General features: G+C 41.7%; 1 protein-coding gene across 1 annotated transcript; it reads left to right on the top strand.

Annotated features, from left to right (window-relative positions):
• Window positions 1-6,578: 6,578 nt before the first annotated feature.
• On the top strand, window positions 6,579-24,194 carry LOC130293891 (indolethylamine N-methyltransferase-like). The gene is made up of 3 exons (XM_056543123.1): window positions 6,579-6,729; window positions 23,091-23,298; window positions 23,613-24,194. Exons 1-3 carry the CDS (start codon window positions 6,579-6,581, stop codon window positions 24,034-24,036), a joined length of 783 nt encoding a protein of 260 aa, XP_056399098.1. The 3' UTR covers window positions 24,037-24,194.
• The last annotated feature ends 584 nt before the right edge of the window (window positions 24,195-24,778 follow it).

Raw genomic sequence — 24,778 nt, 5'->3', positions numbered from 1 at the left:
ATTAAGTATAAAAAAAAATGACAACCTAAGTCGATATGTGATGTTAATATGTAATGCTATAAACAGCTTTAGAGGATATTTAACATAAGAGCTCTAGGTTATATAATGTAAAGATTTTGGGACTGGGAGTCCCTATAATTATGAGATCTTATTGTAGACTTATATGCTGAGACATGGCCTGATCATATAGGATATCAGGGGAGCCTGAGCTTTTGGAAACAGTTATTTATTTATTTTTTTGTTCTGTTTTTTTTTTATTTTAATTGTTTTGCTTTATATCTATAGTGCAATAAAGTGACATATATCTAATTTAACTAGTATGTATCCTTTACTGGGATCTGATCTGTATCACTCACCTGATCTATAGGTGTCACAAACCTTGATTGACTCCTAATAATTATATATGGAAAAAGACTAAGCATATAATTTAGAAAAAAAATATAATAATGTTTATAAAATTCCCCATATTAAAAATAAAACATTTTCCATTAAAAAAAATTAACCTAGAAAAAAGTTAATATAACTGGTATTACCATTGTGCAGAAATTTCCAGACTATTAAAATGATCCAACATCACTTATCTGTTAGTGGGAAAAGAAGGTGAATGAACCTTTACGATTACTGATAATTTGAAGAAAATAATGTGTGAGGATTTGACATATTTTCTATTATACAAACAAAATAATTCTACATAATTATTCCACAGAATGTAATGGTACACATCCAATTAAATTTCACCTACAAATTCACCAATGTTTTTTTTTGGAAATCACTTTTAATAATCTTCTAGATGTATTTCATTCATGGAGGGAGATTTATCAAAGTTGTCTATGTCCAGCATCAATATAGACCAAACTACAGAGGGTTAGTCCGGTCTATTATGCGCCTAATTTATCAAAAGGTGCACGGCTCTTGATAAATTCTGCACACTGACTTTGGGATCTATGCTTTAGACTGTATTTAAACCTGCTCCAGCATGCTCTAACATTTCAGTGTACTTTCAGCCGATGCGACTTGTCGCTGAAAAGTCGCTTTTGATAAATTCAGCACCAATGCATTTTTCTGTCTAAAATAGACTAGAATGCATCATGTTCTAAAAATCCTCTAAAGCAAAAGTCGCACAAAAGTCGCACATATTTAGACTGCGACTTTCTGTGCGACAAATTTAGATGGGAAAAACCAGTCTAACTCCTTTGATTAATACCCCCCATGGTGTTTCACATGTGATGAGGATTTTTCCAGGAAGGTTCTAGTTAGAGAAGACTTTATCATTGATCATTGTAAGGGGATAAAAAGAACATAAGTGACTGATGTTTTTCATCACAGTTCACAAGGAGACATAAGTCTAGGTACAAACGAAACAATGAAGTCTACAGGTCATAGAAGTGGCATAGCTGTAGAGGTCCCAAGAGTCGCAGTGGTGATCGGGCCCCCTCACCACGATAAGTCTGGCTGCTACCTGTCCACTCCTCCCTGAATGAGCAGAGGTTTTAAGAGTCAGCACAGTGTAAGGATCAAAAATATGGTAAATCCATACACACATATCACAAAATACTTCACACACAAACCTACATACATACACTGAATTTCACACACACACTGTATACTTCACACCACTGGCTTAGTTATCATTGTCGCAGCGGTCGCAATCCATCTGGCTCAACTCCTACCACTGTGATAAGTACACCACTGACTTCTGCCACAATAATTTTACTGTGGTGGCCGAGGTGCAGAGCATTGCGTCCTCTCGAGCCCGCCCATTGTGTGACAATAGCGAATGAAATACATGTTTCTTTTTTATTTTGACATATGTGAAGGCTTGCTTCCCACATTCAAGATGGCGCAGGTTCACTCATGGGGATGTACGCATGCGCTTCATTTCGCTGCGCGTTGCCATGGGTACTTGGACGCCATCCGCTGATTGGCCTAGATCTACTTGCCTCACGAGACACTCTGAGAACGAGGCGCGCAGGCGCTGTTGTTACTTCCTGATGCCAAATACTGTAATAACGTGGACGTACTTGTCATCCGGTGAGTGTGTGTTCCCCCACCTTTTTAACCCTGTATGTTTCACTACACATGTGTGTCACTTTATTAATTAAACACAATTAGTGTTTATCTTAATGTATTTATTGCACTATACTGTGTAAAAGTTTTGCTTATGCATTTTTCACAATCTTGTATCTTGTAATTTATGTTTATGTATTTTTTGAATTGTTTACACTATGCATTTGCACTTTATTTATTGATTGATTTTACACTTTGTTTAGTACCATTTGTAATTGGTACTCCTATAAAGATATGATTAGCACTGGTTGTGTGATGCTAGAGAAAGGTCAGGTTGAGCTGACTGAAACGTTGCTGCTGTATTGACACCTTTTATGGAATAAACACCTATTTTTTTTCATGAATTTTGGTGCTGTGGAAAAGACTAGATAGATAGATAGATAGATAGAAAAAAACATATAGAGTCTCACAACAAACAAAAATAAAGTGCCAAAACTGGATGTATTTATTCCATCAGAAAGTACAAAGTACAACTATGTTTCAGCAGCCTCATGCTGCCGTTTTCAAGATTTTCTCGCATGAATATGGCAGCATGAGGCTGCTGAAACATAGCTGTACTTTGTACTTTCTGATGGAATAAATACATCCAGTTTTGGCACTATTTTTGTTTGTTGTGGGACTCTATTTGTTTTTGTATGGAGGATTTCTGACCAAAGTCCACAGAACCTGTGAGCATCACCTCTACCTTGCCTGGCTTTGCTGCTTTTCTACTTTTCTAGATAGATAGATAGATAGATAGATAGATAGATAGATAGATAGATAGATAAATGTGAGGTTGCAATGGAGCCTAGGGTGTCTTCTAGGCAACTTTGTCCTATTGGCCATACTAAAATAACAATGGTGTACACGACAAGACTGCAAGGAGAAAGCCCCTGCTCACCAAAAGGGCATTGATGTCCATATGCAGTTGTTATAGGAAATTTGCAGGGGTATATAACGTATCCCCTATCTCTTATCTTACTTATCTCCTGTACAGGGCCCACGGCCGACACCCCCCCTCCATGTATCTCTATGGGAGAGCGTTCGTGCATCCCCACCTCTCCCATAGAGCTGAATGGACGGTATATGTCTGTCAACCTTTTAGTGAGGTCGACAGCACAAGCACTAACCACGCAGAGCAGCGGCAGTGCCGGGTCCCCATATTGGAGATCGCAAGGGTCACAACAGTTGAAGCTGGATAGGTTTACTCCTTCTCTGGACAGTTCCTGACATGGACAGAGGTGTCAGCAGAGAGCACTGTGGTCAGACTAAGAAGAAATTGAAAAAGAAAAGTACTTCCTCTGTAGTATACAGCAGCTGATAAGTACTGGAAGGATTAAAATTTTAATATAAAAGTAATTTACAGATCTGTTTAACTTTCCGACCCCCGAAGTGCGCACAAAGCTTTCGGAACTAAATGTTTTGAACGCTGGCCAGTGGAGTACCCCTTTAAAAAGAGAAAAAATATGAGTGACCTTACTGACTATAAGGCTTCTATGTTTATTGAAGCTCACAAGGAGATGTACAGTAAAACTGTAACTTAATATCACACAATGAGCTGCTCAGTGCCATCTTTAACCTTTCTAAGCATTCCTGTTACTTTTCCTGCAGAGAGGGAAATGCTAAGGATCATGGTGCAGGCAGCAAGTATTGGAGGTGCCTACAAAACAATGCAGAATGGGGCCTAAATGAAGTATAGAATAGTGAGACACAGGACGCTGATGCTGCAGCCCTCTGTTTCAGTGTGTACAGTAAAGTACAGTAGTGACGAGAGGAGTCACAACTGCAACCTCTGCAAACCCCTATAACTATGTCACAGATCTTGGCATACTATTCTGCCAACATGCCGAAGTATCCCCTGAATGTAAACTACTACTCTGATGTAAACATATCCGTAAATATGCTAATTCTTTGTCCGGATTTTTGTCTACACAGGCAAAGGAGCATTTTGGTTGCGGGGAGGGTAGGGGGATTGGGTGATTGTGGGTAGGTAATTTGTCCCCATTAGGTAGATGTCCCCAGTAGGTAGGCAGGGATCCTCCAGTAGGTAGGTAAGTAGATAACACCCTTACCCCACCCAATTAGGTAGATACTCCCAGTGGATAGGTAGGGAATCCCCCTACCGGGTAGGTAATGCCCCTCAGTAGATAGATTGGTAATAGCCCCCTGGTAGGTAGGTTGATAGTGCAGGCATGTAGGCAGGTAAGTAGATGGTGCAAGAAGGTAAGTAGGTATGTAGGAATAGTACAGGCAAATAGGTAGGTATATAGTGCACATAGGTATTGATTATAGGTCAGGTAGCTATATAGTGCAGGTAGGTTAGTAGGTATATGATGCCGGTATGTATGCATTGCCACTCATTTTACCTTCTGTTCAACTTTGATCACCGTGTCTAAGGGGTTAATGCTGGGTTCGTGGGCGTACAGGTATGCCCTGCGTCCTTAAGAGGTAAATTTTCACTCTAGATCCTTAAATGCCAATGAAGAGAGCACAGGAACTATGTTTGCATTTTAGGCGGTGAGGGACAGCTACTATCAGTAACCGGGACCAGAACTCTACTGACGAGCATAACTTAGAAAATCTGAACATTTTGTTAGGTATAGTGTACAACAAAATTATTGGTATTATTATTATTACAGTATTATTATTGATATTATTATTTATTTTCATAGTGCCCTTGGTTCCAGGGCGCTGTACAAATAATAAAGCTTAAAATGCATAGCATGAGCATGACAGAATAAATAACAGAGTGATACAGAGGCAGAGAGGTTCCTACCTGCAAGGGCTTATAATCTACAATTTGTGGGGAGGGAAGCAGCAGGTAAGGGAGGCAGCGGGCCATCTGTGAGCAGTTAGAGAAGCAGTCATTCCCAGTCCAGTGCAGTGGCAGCAGGGTTATTGTAAGTTGTAAGCTTTCTTAAAGAGATGGGTTTTCAGGTTTCTCTTTTAGGTAACTATTATGCCCGAGGTAGGGATCAGTGGAGACCTAGGACTCACCCTAAGGGTATGTTTACATGAGTGGATACCCAGCGCGTATTACGCTGCGGATCTGCCACTGAAGGGCCGCTGTATGCTGCCTTTACAGGTGCAAGCTCGGAGCGGCAATCCGCCGCCACGAGAAGACACACTGCAATATGCAAGTTGCCGTGCACAGTATACACGCACATCGCTGCAGCTCTCGGCCTAGTTTATAGAGCAGGGGGAAAGGCCGCGATGTGCGAGTACACCACGCATGTGTAGAAACTCGTACATCTCTTCAGTGTGTCTATTTGCAGTGGCGCATTGCTGCTTCGAGCAGGCACCTGTAAAGGCAGAATACAGTGGTCCTTCAGCGGCGGATCCGCAGTGTAATACACACTGAGGATCCGCTTGTGTGAACTTATGCTAACGGCTGTCCCTCCCTCTATGGGCAATCCGCCCCAAATGATACTCCCCAAAACAGAACACATACAGCAACAGCAAAAACAGCAAAGGGTAAACCAATGTCAAACCAAAAAGTCAGAACAGGAGAGGAGCAGAATACGCAAAACACAGAGCAGAAGTCAGGGAGGCAGGTACGGATACAATGGTTTAACAGGCACAGAACTAGAGGCAAAACACAGGGAATAAAACCAGGAAGACAGAACTAAAATGAAGACATAGGCACACAACACAAACCGAGAAGCAGGGTCAGACAAGCCGAGATCAAAACCAGGAGGACTACAAGGCACAGAATGACAGGCTAAAGAATGGTCAAGGGTTAGAAGTCAAGTAAACAAAACAAGCTGGCAGAAACAAATGCTGGTGAGTGAGGAGAAACATGCCGGGCTGGGACACACTGCAGGGTTTTAAATCCACCCCCCCCCCCCACCGCTGCTGATTGACCCTGCACCTACAGCTTTCGTGTCGCCAGAGTGCAGCATGTGGCTCCTTGCCAGGTGCGATCATTACAGTGGGAGAGGATATGTCCGGGGAGGGAGTTCCAGTGCATGGGGGAAGCAGAGGAGAAGTTTTGTAAAGGTAAGGTGTGGATGAATGGAAAGCACAGTCGAGGTCTTGAGATGGTCAGAGATTAGGTGAGGGGCGGCATCTGGAGATCAGATCAGAGATGTATGGAGAGGACAGGTTGTTGTCGTGTCAACAGGTTGAACTGAATTCTTTGGGAAAGGGTGGACAGTGAGGAGACTTGACGGAGGGGAGATGTGGATTAGTCAGGAAGCAAACGAGGATAAATTGGAGGGGAAGAAGATATAGATAGAGACAGATAGAGATTTATATTAATATATATTTATTCGTTATTTGTAGAATAACAAGTAGGTTTCTCCTCAATGTCTCTTTAACAATTCAGTTGATTTGTTTAGTTGAAGATCATTAATATTTCATGTGAATTTTTAGAACACATATTCCCATGACTGACTCGTGGAGATAAATCATTTTGCTATAAGCTATTCTTATTAATACATGATCTTTAGAAGCTGATTCCTGGTTATTATATACAGACCTCACGCTCCGGTGTAGAGAGAGTCCCCCTGCCTGTGATAGAAGATTACACAATGGATCCCACCACCCGGAAGATCTATCATGTACATGGATACGATTCCAGACAACACCTGGAGGATTACCTGTCCAATAAATCTGATATGGTCTTTGGAGAGGATTTCTTAAAATTTCCTATTGAAAATCTTGCAAAAACCTTCACACAGGGTATGTATACTAATTGTTCTGAGTTTTTCTATGTTTTTAAACTGTTATGATAGAACAATATTTCTCTTTATGATGTAAACAGTGTCTCAAAATAATACTTTGCCAAACACATCACCCACACACCACCTTGGTGCCAGGCATGGGGGGGGGGGGACCCTTTGCTCAGCTCAGTATTTTCTTGGCACTTAAATGTAATAATTTTAAACAATTGTCAATAACTAAACTCCCACTCCACCCCCCTCCAGTCATATCAATTGTTTATTTCTATAATGGGGGGGGGGGGGGGACAGGATGATGATGATGACTCAAAAATTGTAAAGGGGTAGTCCAGGGAACTGAACTTTTTAGACACTTATCCTTTATCCATGGATAGGGGATAAGTGTCTCATTATGGGGGTCTGATGGCTGGGACCCCCTATGATCTCCTGTACAAGTATCCAGCTACATAAACGAGAAAAGCACCCCCCACCTTCCTGGACGAATGCAAGTTGGCACAGCCAACCACCGGCCGCAGCGATGTCCTACCTCAATCGGTGAATGGGGGCCAGAATTGTGGGGGCCAGAGTACACTGAAGATGCATTAGTAGGGGGGGGGGTGTCATACAGGAGATCCCAGCAGTCGGACCCCCCTAATCAGACCATTATCCCCTATCCATGGATAAGGGATAGGTGTCTAAAAACTTCAGTTTTCTGAACTACCCCTTTAACTTCCAGAATTGTTAGACCTTTCCAACTTTTTTTTTTTTGGAAACTAGAACCTAATCTTCAGAAACTCATTTTAAGTAAAATATATTTCATTGAAACTACACCAGTGGTCATCTCCCTGTAAGTGCCTTATCATGTCCCTGCATGTGAGGAAAAGGGAGTGGGGTGTGAGTGTATATGTGTGTATGTGTGTGTGTGTATATATATATATATATATATATATATATATATATATATAGTTGTAAGTATATATATATATATATATATATATATATATATATGTATATAGAGTTGTAGGTTTGCAACAACTGGAGGCATCCTGGTTGGGAAACGCTGATACGTGCACCACATATGTGAGGAATATAAATGAAGGTTCTAGTACCATGTTGGGCATTTCAGTAGTGGATAGGGGAAAGGGTTAAAAAAAGACATTGAAAGTTGGCCAACTACCCCTTAAACCCTGGAAGGGAGGAGGGATATATGCATATTTATTTATATATATATATATATATATATATATATATATATATACCGTATTTATCGGGGTATACCACGCACCGGCCTATAACACGCACCCTCATTTTACCAAGGATATTTGGGTAAAAAAAGTTTTTTACCCAAATATCCATGAAAAAATGAGGGTGCGTGTGTGTGCGTGTTATACCCCGATACACCCCCAGGAAAGGCAGGGGGAGAGAGGCCGTCGCTGCCCGCTTCTCTCCCCCTGCCTTTCCTGGGGTCTAGAGCGCTGCTGTCGGCCCTTTTCACCCCCTGGTTATCGGCACCGCTGCCCGTTCTGTCCCCCTGACTATCGGTGCCGGCGCCGATAGCCAGGGGTAGAGAAGCGGCGCCGACAGCCAGGGGGAGAGAAGGGGCAGCAGCACCCATTGCCGGCGCCGCTGCCCCGTTGCCTCCCCCCATCCCCGGTGGCATAATTACCTGAGTCCGGTCCGCACTGCTCCAGGCCTCCGTCGTGCGTCCCCAGCTTCGTTGCTATGCACGGCGCGGCGCTCTGACGTCATGCGCCACGCAGTTCAGCGCATAGCAATGACGCCAGGGACGCACGACGGAGGCCTAGAGCAGCGCGGACCGGACTCAGGTAATTATGCCACCGGGGATGGGGGGAGGCAACGGGGCAGCGGCGCCGGCAATGGGTGCCGCTGCCCCTTCTCTCCCCCTGGCTGTCGGCGCCGCTTCTCTCCCCCTGGCTATCGGCGCCGGCACCGATAGTCAGGGGGACAGAACGGGCAGCGGCGCCGATAACCAGGGGGTGAAAAGGGCCGACAGCAGCGCTCTAGACCCCAGGAAAGGCAGGGGGAGAGAAGCGGGCAGCGACGGCCTCTCTCCCCTGCCTTTCCTGGGGGTGTATCGGCGTATAACACGCACACAGACTTTAGGCTAAAAATTTTAGCCTAAAAAGTGCGTGTTATACGCCGATAAATACGGTATATATATATATATATATATATATATATATATATATATATATATATAAATGCCTTAAAGGGGTACTCCACTGGAAAACATTTTTTTATCAATTAGTGCCAGAAAGTTAAACAGATTTGTAAATTACTTCAATCAATAAATCTTAATCCTTCCAGTACTTATCAGCTTCTGTATGCCCCACAGGAAGTTCTTTTCTTTTTGAGATTCCTTTCTGTCTGACCACAGTGCTCTCTGCTGTGTCAGCAGAGAGCACTGTGGTCAGACAAAAAGGAAATTGAAAAAGAAAAGAACTTCCTATGGACCATAGAAGCTTATAAGTACTAGAAGGATGAAGATTTTTTTAATAGAAGTTATTCACAAATCTGTTTAACTTTCTGTCATCAGTTGATTTAAAAAATAAAAAAATGTTTTCCAGTGGAGTACCCCTTTAAGGACATGATTTTTTCTATCTTTCCTCTTTCAATTTTCCACCTACAGAGAAATTTTTTCTGCCACTAATTGTACTTTGTAATGACATCAATCCTTTTACCACAAATTCTATGGTGAATTCTGGTATATCAAGTGACCAAAAATCTGTAATTCTGGTATTTTTTTCGTTTACACCATTGACTGATTAATTAACAACATACTTTTATAGTTTGGACATTCACGCACGTGGTGACACCCCATAGGTTTATGTTTATTTATTTTACATTATTTTATTTTAAAAAAATGTAAAAAAAAAAAGGGGGGGGGGATTTAAACTTTTATTAGAAAAGGGGCTTAATCACATTTATTTACTTTTTCTTTTTATATTTTATTCACAATTTTTTAGTCCTCACCGGAGTCTCTTATGTGATCTTAAGATTGCATACATTGAACAGTGCTGTTTCATAGGACAGCATTGATCAGTGTTATTGGTGATCCATTAGTGCAGGCTGCTGAGGAGCATGATTGGACAGCAAGGAGGCATTTATGGGTCATCCTGCCATCCTCTCAGATGACCAGGATTCCACAAGTTGGTTGTGGAGGTCCTGATCAACCCATTAAGCTAGCTAGGATAAGGTTGTTCGCATTGTAGTTGCCATCGACTTTGATAGCGGCGTCTTAAGGGTTAATGCCAGATATCGGTCAGCCTCAGCCTTCTCATTGGTTGATGATGCTTAGCTACCTGGCACAGAAGCACACGGGGGCCCCATGATCCCCAAACATTGTCAGGCCACCCCTGCTGTGGACCTCCAGCTGTTGCAAAACTGACATCATGAGGGGGCCTGGTGTGGCATAACGTCACGTGTCCGTCTGCGGAAACCCAGCATTTTAAACATAATGTTTAGAATTTAGAATGCCGAGATCAGCACGAGTGCTGTATGGAGATCAAGCAGGGTCCCACCGGCGGGACCCCCGTGATCAGACATCTTATCCCCTATTCTTTGTATAGGGGATAAGATGCTTGTGGGCAGAATATCCCTTTAAAGGGGTACTACAATGGAAAAACTTTTTTTTTTTTTTTTTTACTGGGGCCAGAAAGTTAACAAACCGATTTGTAAATTACTTCAATTTAAAAAATGTAAACCTTCCAGTACTTATCAGCTGCTGTATGTTCCAGAGAAAGTTATTTTCTTTTTGAATTCCCTTCCTGTCTGACCACAGTGCTCTCTGCTGACACCTCTGTCCATGTCAGGAAATGTCCAGAGTACAAGCAAATTCCCATAGTAAACTTCTCCTGCTTAGGACAGTTCCTAAAATGGACAGAGGTGTCAGCAGAGAGCACTGTGGTCAAACAGAAAGGAAATTCAAAAAGAAAAGAACTTTCTCTGTAGTATACAGCAGATGATAAGTACTGGAAGGATTAAGATTTTTAAATAGAAGTAATTTACAAATCTGTTTAACTTTGTGGCACCAGTTGATTTAAAAAAAAAAAATGTTTTCCAGAGGAGTACCCCTTTAGTCACCCTGGTACTTGGAAATGCGGTCACAATTAGTGTATTACATGCAACACCTATTGTATTGGATAGCTCCCAATCATTAAAGGGGTACTCCACTGGAAAGCATCTATTTTTTTTAATCACCTGGTGCCAGAAAGTTAAACAGATTTGAAAATTACTTCTATTGAAAAATCTTAATCCTTCCAGTACTTATCAGCTGCTGTATGCTCCACAGGAAGTTCTTTTATTTTAGAATTTCCTTTCTGTCTGACCACAGTGCTCTCTGCTGACACCTCTGTCCATTTTAGGAACTGTCCAGAGTAGAAGCAAATCCCCATAGCAAACCTCTCCTGCTCTGGACATTTCCTGACATGGACAGAGGTGTCAGCAGAGACCACTGTGGTCAGACAGAAAGGAAAAGAAAATAACTTCCTATGGAGCATATTGCAGCTGATAAGTACTGGAAGGATTAATATTTTTTAATAGAAGTAATTTACAAATCTGTCTAACTTTCTGGCACCAGTTGATTTAAAAAAATAAAAATAAAATTGAGGGGAGTACCCCTTTAAGTACAGGAAGAATTTATAAAAATAACACCACTTTGGTAGTGTACTTAGCTGCCTGTACTGTGCCAATATGTGGGTTGCCCATCGAATTCACTCAAAATAAAGATTTGGAGGCACATGTAATGCTAAAAGCTCTCAATTTAATGTTTCCACTGTTTACAAGCACTTTCAGGAAAGACACGGGGTGAAGTTTCGTCACTCTGTATCAGTACCATCAGTGTGAGAGGTGGAGACATAAGACATAAGCTGTTTAACCAAGAATTCTACTAGGTCTTTGTTCAGAACACAAGACAGCCTTAGGGTGCGTTCACACCACGGTTTGTCAATAAGGGGACCAGAGGCTCCAATACCCCAGCCGGATCCGGTCCCCTTATTGACAAATCGTGGTGTGAACGTACCCTAAGGGCTGTCTAAGACAAGATTTACTTCTCACCTATTGATAGTAATCTTAGAAGTTTTGAGAATAGTCTATTGGTAACGTGATGTGGTGTTTCCATGTCTATTACTGGTGTTTGCAGTATTGTGTCAGTCTATTTTTTGTCACTATTCCAGCCCAGATTTTCTAAATATTTTTTAGCTTTACTTAAATAATTTGTATGTACCAAGTAAGGGTATTATATACCGTATTTTTCGCTGTATAAGACGCACATTTTCCTCCCCAAACCTGGGGGGGGGGAAAGTCGGTGCATCTTATACGGCGAATATACACCTATCGGGACGGTCCCTGCGGCCATCAACGGCCGGAACCCGCGGCTAATACAGGACATCACCGATCGCGGTGATGCCCTGTATTAACCCTTCAGACACGGCGATCAAAGCTGACCGCCGCGTCTGAAGCGAAAATAACACTAACCCGGCTGTTCAGTCGGGCTGTTTGGGACCTTACCTGCCTCCTCAGTGTCTGCTCCGTGCCGGGATCCCCTGCATGGCCGGCGCTCTCCTTCGTCGTCATCACGTCGTCGCGCACGCCGTCCCGTCATCCAATAGGAGCGGCATGCGCAGCGACGTCATGGCGGTGACGGAGAGTGAGGCTACCGGGCAGCAGAGACATTCCGGAGCGACGGGGACACCCCGGGGATGCGGCGACAGTGATGGAGGGCGACATCCAGGGCAGCGGTGACGGATCTGGAGTACTACCTCCTCCAGTGGTCTTCAACCTGCGGACCTCCAGATGTTGCAAAACTACAACTCCCAGCATCCCTGGACAGCCAACGGCTGTCCGGGCATGCTGGGAGTTGTAGTTTTGCAACATCTGAAGGTCCGCAGGTTGAAGATCACTGTCCTATACTTTACATTGTATTTGGTTCAGAATCTTTATTTTCTAGATTTTTATCCTATAAAATTAGGTGCGTCTTATATGCTGGTGTGTCTTTTTTTTATTAATTTGTTATGCCATAATTAAAGGGGTACTCTGGAGAAAAACAAATGTTTTCAAATCAACTAGAAAGTTATACAGATTTGTAAATTACTTCTATTTAAAAATCTTAACCCTTTAAGTACTTATCAGCTGCTGTATACTACAGAGGAAGTTGTGTAGTTCTTTCCAGTCTGACCACAGTGCTCTCTGCTGCCACCTCTGTCCATGTCAAGAACTGTCCAGAGCAGGAGAGGTTTTCTATGAGGATTTGCTCCAACTCAGGGCCATATCTGCAGCTAGGCAGGAAGCATTTTATTGTATTTTGTTTGTTGTAAATACCTTCTCCCACCACCAGCTGGACTTACTAGCAAAATGTGTGTGTGTTTATAGTGATAAGGGGGAGGGGGCGCACAGGGAGCGCACGGCAGATAGAGTCAGGGATAGAGACAAGCTAATCTTTCTCTCTAGTCTTTAGATTTCAGTGAGTTCAGAGCCAAGAGAGAGACACAGCCACACCCCTGAGGATGCAGCTGAATACACAGCAACTAATCTGGAAATGTATCTTTCTACATGGGGTAAGTCTCTTGAAATGCAAAATGCATTAAAAATTCAAGGCAGGTTGTGAGGTGAACTCATCATCTGGGCCCAGTACAGGTGTGTGAGTCCTTCTGGCTGCCCCTGTCTTATTACACATTTTTGTTTATTCCAGAAAGCCAGAATGTTTAACCCCTCTAGGACAAAGGGCGTACAGGTACACCCTTACTCACTGGTGCTTACGGACCAAGGATGTACCTGTATGCCCTTGTCCCGTTACCGGGGTCTGAAGCATGGTCATGAGCTGAGCACGCTTCACCCCAGTGGGTCCAAGTTGCTATCAGCAGCCAGGACCCACAGTTAATGCCGGACATCGCCAATCGGGCAGATGCCTGGCATTAACTCTTTAGATGCCGCAATCAAAACTAATTGCTGCGTCTAAATGCAGGGTTAAGGGTGCATGTTAGCTCAGCAGCTGCTGATCGGGACATCCATGGAGAAATTGCAGGTCCTGATCAGCTGAGTGGACGGCAGGCAAGCCCTTACCTGCCTCCTTGCCGTCCAATTGGTGCTCTGAAGCTCTAGTGAGGCTCTGCAGGCTAAAGCTCAGCATTAAGCTGTGTATGCAATTGCAAGATTGCATGTTATAAAGAGGTTAAAAAAAAAGTAAAAAGTATAAAAAAAGTTAATAAAAGTGAATTAACCCCTTTTTCCTTTTTTAAATAAAGAATGTAATTAAAAAAAACAATGAAATGTGGTATCGCCGCGTCCGTAAATTTCCAAACCATTAAAATATATTTTATATTTTTTGGTCACTTCACATACCATAAAAAATTAATTTAAAAAAATCAAAAAGTCATCAAAAACATCAAAACAAAAATGGTACCAATAAAAACTACAGACCACAGCACAAAAAAATTAGCCCTCAAATAACCACGTCTGCAGAAAATTAAAAAAAAGTTATAGGGGTCAGAAGAGGACAGTTTTAAACACTTGTAGTTATAGTATAGTTATATGTAGTTATAATTTTTTAAAGTAATAAAATAAAATAAAACCTACATAACTTGGGTATCCTTGTAAACGTATGGACCTACAGAATAAACATAATGTGTAATTTTTTTACCGAAAATAGTACTGTGTAGAAACAGAAGCCTCTAAAAGTTACAAAATGGTAATTTTTTTCAATTTCACCAATATTTTTTGTTTCGCTGTAGATTCTGTAAAATGATTGATGTACAATTGGTGACACAAAACAAGCCCTTATATGGGTATGTCGGTCCAAAATTGAGAAAAAAACTAAAATGCTAAAACGAAAATTAAGGACCAGGTCAATTTAAATGTAGCATTTTCTTTTTTTCCTCCTCGCCTTCTAAAATCCATAACACAGACCCATATGAGGGCTTGTTTTTTTGCGGGACCAATTGTACTTTGTAATAACATCACTCATTTTACCTTAAAATGTATGGTAAATGCCCAAAAACAATTTTTTGTATCAGGAAATGTAAGCAAAAAATACCATTTTGCCCGCTGTATGCTTTACGGTAAACAAAAAAAAATGTTTTCTTTCACTTGTTGGTCAATATGATTAAAATGTTAAACAGTACGTTTGAAATTGTGATCAAAGTTGATCGCCGCGTCTGAAGAGAAAGTGAAAACTTCTTGGTAGCTCAGTGGTGAAGTTCATGAAATTGCGGTGTCCCGAACAGCTTGCTGGACACAAGGAGGATCCCTACCTGCCTCCTCGCAGTCAGATGACCAAACGACGGCTCTGTGCCTGAAATTTAGGCTGGAGCAATCGAGTGGCGATAACACTGATCAATGCCATGCTATTGCATGGCAGTGATCAGTGAAGGAAATCAGTGTGTACAATGTTCTAGTCCCCTATGGGGCTCTAAAATTGCAAAAAAAAGGGAAAATAAAGTGTTAATAATTGTGATTTAACCCCTTCCCTAATAAACGTCTGAATCACCCCCCTTTTCCCATAAAAATAGACTATGTAAATAAAAATAAATGTAAACATATGTGGTATCGCTGTGTGCGTAAATGTCCAAATTATAAAAATATATCATTAGTTCAGCAAAAAATGAGCCCTCATACATCCCCATATGTGGAAAAATAAAAAAGTTATAGGGATTAGAATAGCAAATTTTTAAACGTTAACATTTTTACATTTTAATTTTTGTGCATGTAGTTATGATTTTTTACAGAAGTAAGACAAAATCAAACCTATATCAGTATCATTTTAAACGTATAGACCTACAGAATAAAGAGAAGATGTCCTTTTTACCGGAAAATGCACTGCGTACAAAATTTAATTTTTTGATTTTTGTCGCACAATTATATATATATTTTTTTTGCTTTCGCCGTAGATTTTTGGGTAAAATGACTGATGTCATTAAAAAGTAGAATTGGTGGCACAAAAAATAAGCCCTCATATGGCTTGTTATGTGGAAAATTGAAAGGGTTATGATTTTTAAAAGGTGTGGAGGAAAAAACAGAAATGCAAAAACTGAAAAACGCTGAGTCCTTAAGGGGTTCAATCTTTATTGGGGAGGGGCTTTTTTTTTTTTTTTTTTTTTCACTTTTTACAAAACGTTTTTTTTTTTCATTTATTTTATACTTTTTTAGTTCCCATAGGGGACTATTAAAAGCAATCTTCAGATTGCTAATACTATTCAGTGCTATGCATAGGCATAGCATTGATCAGTATTATCAGGGATCTTTTGCTCTGGTCTGCTGGAATAATACATAAGTTTAGGTGCACTACTGTGGTAGATGTAAACAGTGACATATGGCTAAATTTCAAACTTATGTTAAAATTCAGACATTAGCCAGTATATCCTTTATGAAGGACATACCTGAGCCTGCACACCAATACCAAGGATTCTCAAGTGGCACGGGATCGAACACTAAATCTATCTGTGCCGTATGGGCAACGCCAGGGCCAGTGGGCAATTACAGCAGCATTGGGTCCGACTCATAGCCTGCTCCCAGTTCACTCCAGTGTGGCTGGGCCCACATACACTGGGAAGAGGGAGGATGGCTATGACCCACCCCCCCCCCCCACCCCCCAAGTAGGCTGATATGGTGAACCTTAATGCTGCCTACAGTAGTGATTAAGGTGCATTAGATTTGGAGTTTATACACCTCCAAGTATAAGATTTGAACAACAAGAAAAAAATGTGGTTTAAAAGGGCAGGAAATGCTCAACCCAAATGCAGTTGTGAATTTATACTGGGGGAGCAGATCCTGTGCTTGTGGTCTGTTGCTAAGGGCAATCTCCAGCATAAAATGCATGCAATGGAGTATTGCCCATACGGCACAGGTAGGTTTAGTGTTAGGTCCCCTGCCACTTGAGAAACCTTGGAATAGGTGTGCGTTATGTCCTTCATATAAGGATATACTGGCTAAAGTCTAAAATTTTAACATCAGTTTGAGGGTTACTCATATGTTACTGTTTACATCTACCACAGTAGTGCACCTAAATTTATGTATTATTATATATGTTACGCACCCACACCTTTCATCTGGTGTAGGATGCCATTGTGGCACTTGTCTGCTGCAGGAATCCCCCATTGTATGCATTTTATGTTGGGGATTGCACTTTGCAACAGACTACAAGGGCAGGATCTGCTCCCCCAGTATAAATGCACAACTGTGTTTGGGGTTGAGCATTTCCTGCTATTTTAAACCACGTTTTTTCTTGTTGTTCTGGTCTGCTGGAAGGCAGATCGGAGCAGAAGACCCCAGAAGAGCGCTGCAGATGCCGTGATCTGTATTGATCACGGCATCTGAGGGGTTAATAGTGGACATATGCGTGATAACTGATGTACACCATTTCAGGCTGGTCTGCGGCTACTGACAGCCACCGGGACCCGCCGTGCATGAAGTTACTCGCTGCAGTGCCGTACATTTATGGCACATGTCTTAAGGGGTTAACCCTTATATTGCCTGACAGAAGTAGCCAGAGAAGGGAGATGAGAAACCTATAGTATGCATGTTCCACTTATATGATCAACAGTATATCCACTCTAAACCCCCAGGTCTCGCTTCAAACCCCCCTGTCTCCAGCCATTATTGTCCCCTTCCAAACACCGTCTTATTCTGGACTCATCTGTCCCCCTTCCTCCCTGTCTTCTTTGTTCACAGAACCCTCCCCTCCAAACCCCTATCCACAGGCCCCTGTCCATTGGCATAGGACAGGTATAGCATAGACACAAAAATCCCCCATGGGGTACCCGGGGTATTTAATTCATAAATTCCAATTCCCTTCAGGGTTAACAACCCCTCCGGGACTAAGACCCCCGACTAGGGTCACCCTTTTAAAACTTCACTTTTATTTATTATTTGTTAAGAACAAAATGAGGTGCAAAAAATAATACAAACGAAGGTGTTTAAAAACACAATATATAGGAATTGGATTGGTCCATTACTGGTTCCACTAATTCTGATTCACTAGGGCTTATATGTTAGGGACTCTTTATCATTGATCTGGATCCTAAGATTCCAATCTTCATAGTCCACATGAAGATTGGAATCTTAGGATCCAGATTAATGATAAAGAGTCCCTAACATATAAGCCCTAGTGAATCAGAATTAGTGGAACCAGTAATGGACCAATCCAATTCCTATATATTGTGTTTTTAAACACCTTCGTTTGTATTATTTTTTGCACCTCATTTTGTTCTTAACAAATAATAAATAAAAGTGAAGTTTTAAAAGGGTGACCCTAGTCGGGGGTCTTAGTCCCGGAGGGGTTGTTAACCCTGAAGGGAATTGGAATTTATGAGGTATAGCATAGGACCGGAGAGAGGGGAAATCGGGAGAGAGTGATCAGAGCAGGCTATATGTGTGAGGCCATGGCAAGGAACTCTCTACAGCCTATGTAGACACCATTAACAATACATAACATTACTTATCCTGCACTGATCCTGGGACAAGAGTCTGGAGGAGAGGGGTGAGTGGACAGGGGTCTGGAGGAGAGGAATCTGGAGGAAAGGGGTCTGAAAGGCAGGGGTCTGTGGACGGTGGTCTAGAAGAGAGGGGCTGAAGGAGGGGTCTAAGGAATGGGATCTGGAGGAGAGGGGTCTGTGGACATAGGTCTAGAGGAGAGGGGTCTGTAGACATAGGTCTAGAGGAGAGAGGTCTGTGGACATAAGTCTGGAGGACAGGGGTCCGTAGGACAGGGGTCTGTGTGGTCTGGACGAGAGGGGTCTGTGGACAGGGGTCTGTGTGATCTGGAGGAGAGGGATCTGTGGACAGGGGTCTGTGTGGTCTGGAGGAGAGGGGTCTGTGGACAGGGGTCTGTGTGGTCTGGAGAAGGGAGTCTGTGGACAGGGGGGAGAGAGCAATGGGGGGATGGGTTTAGAGGACAGGTTTCTGGGTGACGGAGTTGTTTGGGGAATTTTGGATCTACCCCTGATCTGGTGGCAAGACAGGAGCCGTATCTATCTGTATTCCTGGTGCGCTATAATGACTTCTTCCTGTATGTAAAGTAATAAGCCCAGCAACCACCAGATGTGGAGTCGGAGGTGTGTTCAAGCTTCTGTCTCATGATCACAGCTGGCTCCTACCAGAGCTGCTTCCACTATTTTGCTGGCAGTCATGGTGGGCATTCATTCAGGGCCCGTGCAAGAAATTTTGTCTACACAAAACTGACATAGCGTTGGTTGGAAGCACCCGAGCAATGCAAAATAATGTGCATCCCCCTTGCCTGTGAATGTAAGAGAATTGTGATGCATATAGAGGATGCATCGCCGCTCTCCAGGGGCGCACGCAGGATTTTCACATAAAATGATAACTCCACACCGGAAAGACATATTACTACTGCACTGACTAATACCATTATACTGTTATTAACCCCTTAAGGACCAAGCCCATTATGACCTTAAGGACCAGAGTATTTTTTGCACACCTGACCACTGTCACTTTAAGCTTTAATAACTCTGGGATGCTTTTACTTATGAATTTGATTCTGATATTGTTTTTTAGTGACATATTCTACATTAACATAGTGGTACATTTTCATCGATAATTGCATCATTTCTTGGTGAAAAATTAAAAAAATTCATGAAAAATTAGAAAATTTAGCATTTTTCTATATTTGAAAATTAGAAGGAAAATAGAGATTCCAAATAAATGATATATTGATTTACATACACAATATGTCTACTTTATGTTTGCATAATAAAGTTGACATGTTTTTACTTTTGGAGGACCCCAGAGGGCTTCAAAGTTAAGCAGCAATTTTTCAATTTTTCACAACATATTCAAAATCGGAAATTTTTCAGGGGCCAGTTCAGTTTTGAAGTGGTTTTGAGGGGCCTTCATATTATAAATACCCCATAAATGACCCCGTTATAAAAAACTGCAACCCTCAAAGTATTCAAAATTACATTCAGAAAGTTATTTAACCCTTTAGGTGTTTCACAGGAATAGCAGCAAAGTGAAGGAGAAAATTCTAAATCTTCATTTTTACACACTCACATGTTCTTGTAGACCCATTTTATTTTTTATTTTTTACCAGGGGTAAAAGGAGAAAAAGCCCCCCAAAATTTGTAAACCAATTTCTCTCGAGTAAGGAAATACCTCATGTGTGGAGGCAAAGTGCTCTGTGGGTGCACTAGAAGGCTTAGAAGGGAAGGAGCGACTAAGGGATTTTGGAGAGTGAATTTTGCTGAAATGGTTTTTGGGGGGCATGTCACATTTAGGAAGCCCCTATGGTGCCAGAACAGAAAAAAAACACATGGCATACTATTTTGGAAACTACACCCCTCAAGGCACGTAACAAGGGGTACAGTGAGCTTTTTTCACTAAAATGCTGTTTTTTTTCCTAAATTTAAAATGTTCACAAGAGGTAATAAGAGAAAATGCCCCCCAAAATGTATAACCCAATTTCTTCTAAGTATGGAAATATCCCACGTGCGGACATAAAGTTCTCTGCAGGTTCACTACAATGCTCAGAAGAGAAGGAGCCACATTCGGCTTTTGGAAAGCAAATTTTGCTGAAATGGTTTTTGGGGGGTATTCCGCATTTAGGAAGCCCCTATGGTGCCAGAACAGGAAAAATAAAAAAAATCACATGGCACACTATTTGGGAAACTACACCCCTCAAGGAACTTAACAAGTGGTTCAGTTAGCCTTAACACCCCACAGGTGTTTAACGACTTTTTGTTAAATTCGGATGTGTTAAGAAAAATTAGATTTTTTTCACTAAGATGCTGGTGTTACCCAATTTGTTTGTTTTTTTTTAAAGGGGAAATAGGAGAAAAAGTCCCACAAAATTTGTAAAACCATTTCTTTTGAGTATGGAAATACTCCATATGTGGATGTAAAGTGCTCTGTGTGCACACTACAGGGCTCAGAAGAGAAGGAGTGCCATCAGGCTTTTGGAGAGAGAATTTGGCTGGAATTTAAGTTGGGGGCCATGTGTGTTTATAAAGCCCCCGTGCTACCAGAACAGTGGACCCCTCCCACATGTGACCCTATTTCAGAAACTGCACCCCTCATGGAATGTAATAAGGGGTGCAGTGAGCATTTATACCCCACTGTCGTTTGACAGACTTTTGGACAGTGGGCTGTGCAAATGAAAAATGTAATTTTTCATTTTCATGGACCACTGTTCAAAAAATCTGTCAGACACCTATGGGGTGTAAATGCTCACTGCACCCCTTGTTACATTTCTTGAGGGGTGCAGGATTGGGGAGAAGAGTAGGTAGGTCCCTTCACATGGTTTCCCCCATTACAGAGGTGTCCTGAGTAGTGTTGAGCGGCATAGGCCATATTCGAATTCGCGAATATTCGCGAATATATGAACGAATATTCGTCATATATTCACGAATATTCGCATATTCGTAATATTCTTGTTTTATTTTCGCATATGCGAAAATTCGCGTATGCAAAAATTTACATATGCGGAAATCAGCATATACAAAAATTTGCATAAGCGAATAATTCGCAAATGCAAAAATTACACCACACAAGCTGGAATCAGAGAGGGGTGATCACTGTGATGTTTACTGTGTGAAAAAAAAAAGAATATTCGTAATTACGAAAATATAGTACTATATTCGCGAATATTCGTGAATTCGCGAATATGCGATATTCGCGAATAAAATTCGAATTGCGAATATTCGCGAGCAACACTAGTCCTGAGTAGGTAGGTGCCACCTGTTGATAGGTCCCTGTGTAGATATCTGTAGGTATTTACTCCCTGTAGGCAGTAGCAGCCTCCTATAAGTAGAGGTTACTCCTGTAGGTAGGTCCCATTGTAGCTAGTACCCCCCCTTATAAAGTTCCAGTCCCCAATGTATAGTTGCAGCCCCCAAATATATAGTAGTAGAAGCCCCCATTTAGGTAGTAGTAGCAGGCAGCAGTGCCCCTAGGTAGTAGTAGTAGTAGAAGCCCACTTTACATATGTAGTGGGAGTAGTAGCAGCGCCTTTTAGTTACACACACACACACACACACACGTGTATCATACATACATACACACAGATATCATACATACACACATCATACATACACCCATAATACAAACACCCATAATACATACACCCATAATACATACACCCACACCTCAAACATACACTCATCTATCATACATACACACATCATACATACATTACATACATACACACATCTATCATACACACATTTATCATACACACATCATACATACATACATACACACACATCATACATACATACATACACACCATACATACACACATCATACATACACATCATGCATAAAGACACATCATACATTACATACATACACACATCATACATAAAAACACATAATACATACAAACACATCATACATACACACATCATACTTACACCCGCTGCCGTTCCCCCCCACATACATTACATATACACACATCATACATAAATCCCCCCCCTCCCGATCCTCAGCCTCTTCCTCTGCGGAAGGCATGTGGGGAGATCCACACCATGGATCAGGTTAGGTGCTAGGGATACAGCATCAGAGGCAGTGCTCACAGTTAGGCTGTGCGGACTTTCCAGGCTCCACTTCTTCCCCTGCATTAATGAAGCATGGCCATTTGGTGCTGACAGCTGCAGGCATGGGCTAGAAGCAGACTTGCTTGCCTGTGCAGGACATGTCTGCTCCAAGGTGCCACTAGGCTAGTGCCGGCCCTGCATTCATTACATTTCACATGAGGCAATTGGTTAATTATAGAGGAGGAACACTTCAGTGCTGCAAGGAGGTAGTCCAGCAATGGTTACACTGGTTATGCCAGATGATATGATATTTTCATTTTCAGGCTCCTAAGCAGGCAGATACATGGTGAGGGGATTCATTCACCATAGTCTGAGCTCGTTATTGTAGTATGACCTGAAGGAGGCTGTGCATGTAAGGCATCCCAGAAACCGACGATCTGAAACAAAGTTGCAGAGTAAAATCAGCCAGAAATTCTCCTCTAATCAGTGCAAATCTTATTTGTAGCTACATTTAACTTTTGGAGGAGATGATTGCTGCTAGTGGAGGATAAAGAAGTTATTACATTGAAAGGTTAATTTCCTTTTTCTACCTGCACTGTGGATGTTTACTCAATTTTATTATTAAAAACCATGACTAGTAGAACTGTTTGAGTATTATTAGTTTAGTTACATTGTGTTTGTCTATAACTGGGACTTAGATATCAAATCACATTTTACCAGTTAACAATACAGAATTCCAGGTACATCAATCAACACTTACTTTTTCTCACATCTATAGTTTTCTGGAAGTGAAATAGACAAATATCATTAATAATGTGCATCATATAATTTGTAGTTGTTTATCAAAACTCTTTTTTTACATTTTGGTAACATTTTTCTCCAGGTCACATTAATGGAGATGTCCTTGTTGACCTCAGCGCTGGCTCCTTTGTTCATCAACTCTATGCCGCCTGTGAGTTTTTCCAACACATCATAGTCTTGAAGGTCAGTGACAGATGCATCATGGAGCTGAAGAGATGGCTGGACTCACGGACAGGAGCATTCGATTGGGGACATGCCACAAAACTTCATGGAGAGATACAAGGGAACAGGTGAAGTATTTTCTGAATATTTGGTGAAGTCTATAATCATTGTTATTGTTATTACTGATAGAGACCACTATTAGTCTATTCAATATCAAAGCCATTACCCTGTTTCTAAAATATTAAAATAATGTGGAGAAGTCATGTTAGACAATTTCTTTGGTGCATTAGCAATAACAAATCTGCTTATGAAGCTAAATATCCAGTAGTTTCCTCCACTCCTGCTGGATGCCAATAATCCAAACCTATAGACTACTATAGAGGCTTAATACCTGTATATTCCTGTGGGACAATCATTTCCTCACTTTTCCCATGTCTTTTAGTGACCAGTTTCCGGACACAGAAGGAAAAGTGAGATCTACAATTCCGCATGTGATGAAATTTGACCTTGAGAAGGAAAATATGACAGATCCGATAGTCTTACCACCAGCAGATTGTATCATCAGTGTTGTGCTCCTAGATAGTATCTGTAAAGACCAAGATGATTACAGGAGATATCTCAGGAAGTTCTCAAGGATGCTGAAACCTGGAGGACACATCATGTTAATCGGGGCTTTAGGTATTACATATTTTACAGTCGGGAAAGACAAGCTCCATGCCTTCACGTATGATGAGGATTTTGCCAGGAAAGCTTTAGTTGGAGAAGGATTTGTTATAGATTACTGTAAGGTTCAGAAGAGAACGAATGTCAGTGACCTTATGGACTATAAGGCCATGATATTCATTGCAGCTCACAAGGAGAAGTAGATTAAGTAAAAAAAAAAATTACAACCTAAGTCAGTGTGTGAAGAGTTAATATGTAATGCTATAAACAGCTTTAGAGGATATTTAACATAAGAGCTCTAGATTATATAGTATAAAGATATTGGCACTGGGAGCCCCTATAATTATGATATCATATTGTAGACATATGCGGAGACATGGCCTGATCATATAGGATATCAGGGGAGCATGGAATCAGTTATTTATTTTTTGTTCTCTTTTTTTTTTTTTTTTTTGCTTTATATCTATAGTGCAATAAAGTGAAGTATATCTCATTTAACTATGAGTGTCCTTTACTGGGATCTGTATCACTCACCTGATCTATAGGTGTCACAAATCTTGATTGACTCCTAATCAGGGGCGGACTGACCGGTCGGTCTGTTCGGACGTTGTCCGAGGGCCCGGCCGGGTAAAGGCCCAGCTGCTACTGCTACTGAGGACCGGGACACTCATCCCAGATCCCCAGCAGACAGCGCTGCCCTCTCCTGTATGTGCAGTAAATGCACATACAGCAGAACGCGTCTCCTCTGTGTGAGCCGCATCTGCAGCTTACACAGAGGAGACGTGACCTCCACCCCCATGCAGTATGCAGTACAGGCGCCGATGACGTCACTTATCGATGCCTGCACTGTGGAGGGGAGTAGACGCGGGCCCCTGCTGCTGAGATCGCTGTGTGGGATATAAGGTGAGCATAATTTTTTTTATTACTATTCAAGGGGTGGGGGCT

Source organism: Hyla sarda, chromosome 10 (assembly GCF_029499605.1).
Source record: "Hyla sarda isolate aHylSar1 chromosome 10, aHylSar1.hap1, whole genome shotgun sequence".
Classification (NCBI taxonomy): domain Eukaryota; kingdom Metazoa; phylum Chordata; class Amphibia; order Anura; family Hylidae; genus Hyla; species Hyla sarda.
The sequence above is the reverse complement of the archived record's forward strand: the minus strand, read 5'-3'. Positions and strand labels throughout refer to the sequence as shown.